This window comes from Erythranthe guttata, chromosome 2 (genome assembly GCF_056151865.1).
Source record: "Erythranthe guttata isolate IM_541 chromosome 2, IM_541, whole genome shotgun sequence".
NCBI lineage: Eukaryota > Viridiplantae > Streptophyta > Magnoliopsida > Lamiales > Phrymaceae > Erythranthe > Erythranthe guttata.
The window spans coordinates 3,472,732-3,475,373 of NC_142534.1; the positions used below are offsets into that span (position 1 = coordinate 3,472,732).

At 36.0% G+C, this 2,642-nt stretch overlaps 1 protein-coding gene across 1 annotated transcript; it reads left to right on the forward strand.

The window, feature by feature from the left end:
- The first annotated feature begins 574 nt into the window (after positions 1-574).
- MEE9 (maternal effect embryo arrest 9) lies at positions 575-1,376 on the forward strand. Its single transcript, XM_012994798.2, has one exon. It carries the CDS (start codon positions 657-659, stop codon positions 1,158-1,160), a length of 504 nt encoding a protein of 167 aa, XP_012850252.2. The 5' UTR covers positions 575-656; the 3' UTR covers positions 1,161-1,376.
- Positions 1,377-2,642: the final 1,266 nt, after the last annotated feature.

Sequence of the window (2,642 nt, forward strand, 5' to 3'; positions counted from 1 at the left end):
AATATATATATATAAAGTAGTTCATCACTCATTTTCAACGGTCATAAACACACACCAAATTTTAGTGTATATAATTGAATTAAGACAGCAACATGGGGTTTGACAAATGTCATACCATTGGTCCACTTAGCCACACACTACCCAGATTCCCAAAACTATGATACAGATAAGACTCCATTTTCCATATCTCCATGTTTCTTTTTTGTCTATTTAATGGTATCAAAAACCATAACCGAATAATGCTTTAGGTAAGTTATTTCATTAGGGTTGCAACGAACTATTAGTTTCGGACAGTGGTTGACATGGTTCTCTCGATATTTCTTGAATCCTTATTATTTTATATAAGATTTTTAAATTTTTGTCTACAGTAGCATTAACAGTCCCGCGAAAAAACAAATATAGTGCGTATCGGTCCCCAAGACATGAAATTTTGTCCTCTGATAATTGTTTTCATGTGTGTGGCTGTAATTACCAATACTACAAGGACCTTAAAATTATTTTAGCATAGCTAAAGGGTGTATGTGTAATTTACCATATATATTTAGGCTCAATACCGTTGCATATAATTCAGCTTTTAGGCCCACTAAAATAAAATAAAGTAAAAAAAAAAAATTAAAAAAAAAATAAAATAACGTCTCTCTTATTTTTCTATATGAATGATTCTCCAATCACTACCCACTGAAAGATCCAAAGAAGAAGAGGAGCAAAAAATGGAAGCCCTATTTACCGAATTCTCATTCCTCTCAGACGAAGCGCTAAACGACAAGAGATTCGATCCGTCCACCATTGAAGACCTGATGAAGCTCTTCGAGGTCGAATCGTACAAGGCGTGGGCCAATCTGGAGCTCGAGAACGACGACGAGGTCGATAAATCGCAGAACTACATGGACGCGGCCGAGGATTACCTCGATTCGGTTATGGACAGCGCCATGGCGGAATTCCACCAGTTCGAGGAGGAGATGAACAGAGTCTGCGAGGAGGAGTACGGCAGCTTGGTCGGCGCCGCCGAGAACGCTCGGAAATTGGGGAATAATTTGGAGAAGGCGGCGACTTTTGCCTCCAGAAAGTACGTCGAGGCTGCCGTCAATTCCGCCGCCGCTTCGATGAGATCTGCCGTCAAGGCCATCTCTTCCCACTCCAAAAAGGTTCACCCTTCCTAGATTTATTTAGATTCGGATTTTTAGATTCCGTCCAACCAACCCCTGTATTTTGATTTTAGTGTTACTCTCTCTCTCTCTCTCTCTCTCTCTCTCTCTCTCTCTCTCTCTCTCTCTCTCTCTCTCTCTCTCTCTCTCTAAATGTTATATATATATGATACTATGTTTAGACATGTTTCAGATTTTAATAAATGAATACAATTTCGAAGATTGAGTAAAGTTTCGGAATCAGTCTTGCTATTTTAGTTGCTGTTGATCTTTGCTTAATTTGTGACTTACCTGGCTTGTGAAATTGAGATCCCTTCGGAAGTTAGCCGTAAGTGGAATTTGTTGATCTGACGAAGACGAATATAATCGAATCGATTCAAGAAACGGACGAATATAATCAATTCAAGAATTGTATAGTGAATTAACATCTTGACTGTTGATTTATATTTCATTTTGTTCATTTGCATGATGAAATTGAGATCGAGTTCGGCATTTGTGGAAGATGTTGATCGAACGACAACACATATAATCGAATCGATCCAAGAATTGTATAGTAAATTGAGAGTTATTCGAGATCTGTTGATATCACAAAAAATGAATATAATCGAATCGATTCAAGAATTGTATAGTGAATTGACATCTTGATCACTGATTTACATTTCATTTTTGTTCGTTTGGGTGATGAAAATTGAGATCGTTAGAGATCGAGTTCGGCATTTGTGGATGATGTTGATCGAACGACGACAAATACTGATCGAATCGAACCTTCTGAAACTTGAATTAGACAATTGTCAGGAAATGGCCTGAACCATTAATCAATCAGATTTATTCCTTCTTTTATTGTCTAGGAAACTCCTATGTATGTAGTAATTGGATTCCTACAATTGTAGATATATAAATTTTGAAAAATTAATGGATGCAACCAGATGGAACTGAATTATTATGTATTAAATTAAAGATGGGCTAGACCAAGGGCAAAACTTTCACTTTTAAGTTTTTTATGAGCTCACGAGTCGGATCGATAATTTTTTTAATTATAATAATAATAATAATAATAATAATAATAATAATAATAATAATAATAATAATAATAATAATAATAATAATAATAATAATAATAATTATTATTGATGCTGCTCAAATGCTAATTGGGCAACCCAAGAGTCCTTGAGCCCACAAAGATAGAGAATGCCGTGAGTCCTTGCCACATGTCCGAGGTAGTCGAAGGGTCTGCTCCGTTCGTTAACCTACAAAACAATTGAAACACTAGATGACACGCCGGGTTTGGCCCGGCGATTATCCTCCGACGCTCAAGTCAGAAGATGTATTAATATAAGCAAATAATAGTAATTAATTAATTGCCGAATTAGAGTGTACATTCCTATGTGAAATGACACATACATTTATAAGTTGATGAATAGGTAGGACTTTTGTAAAAATCCGATGTGGGACAATGTGTTGTCATTTTTAAAGGTAAAAAGTAATCTAATTGAGTTT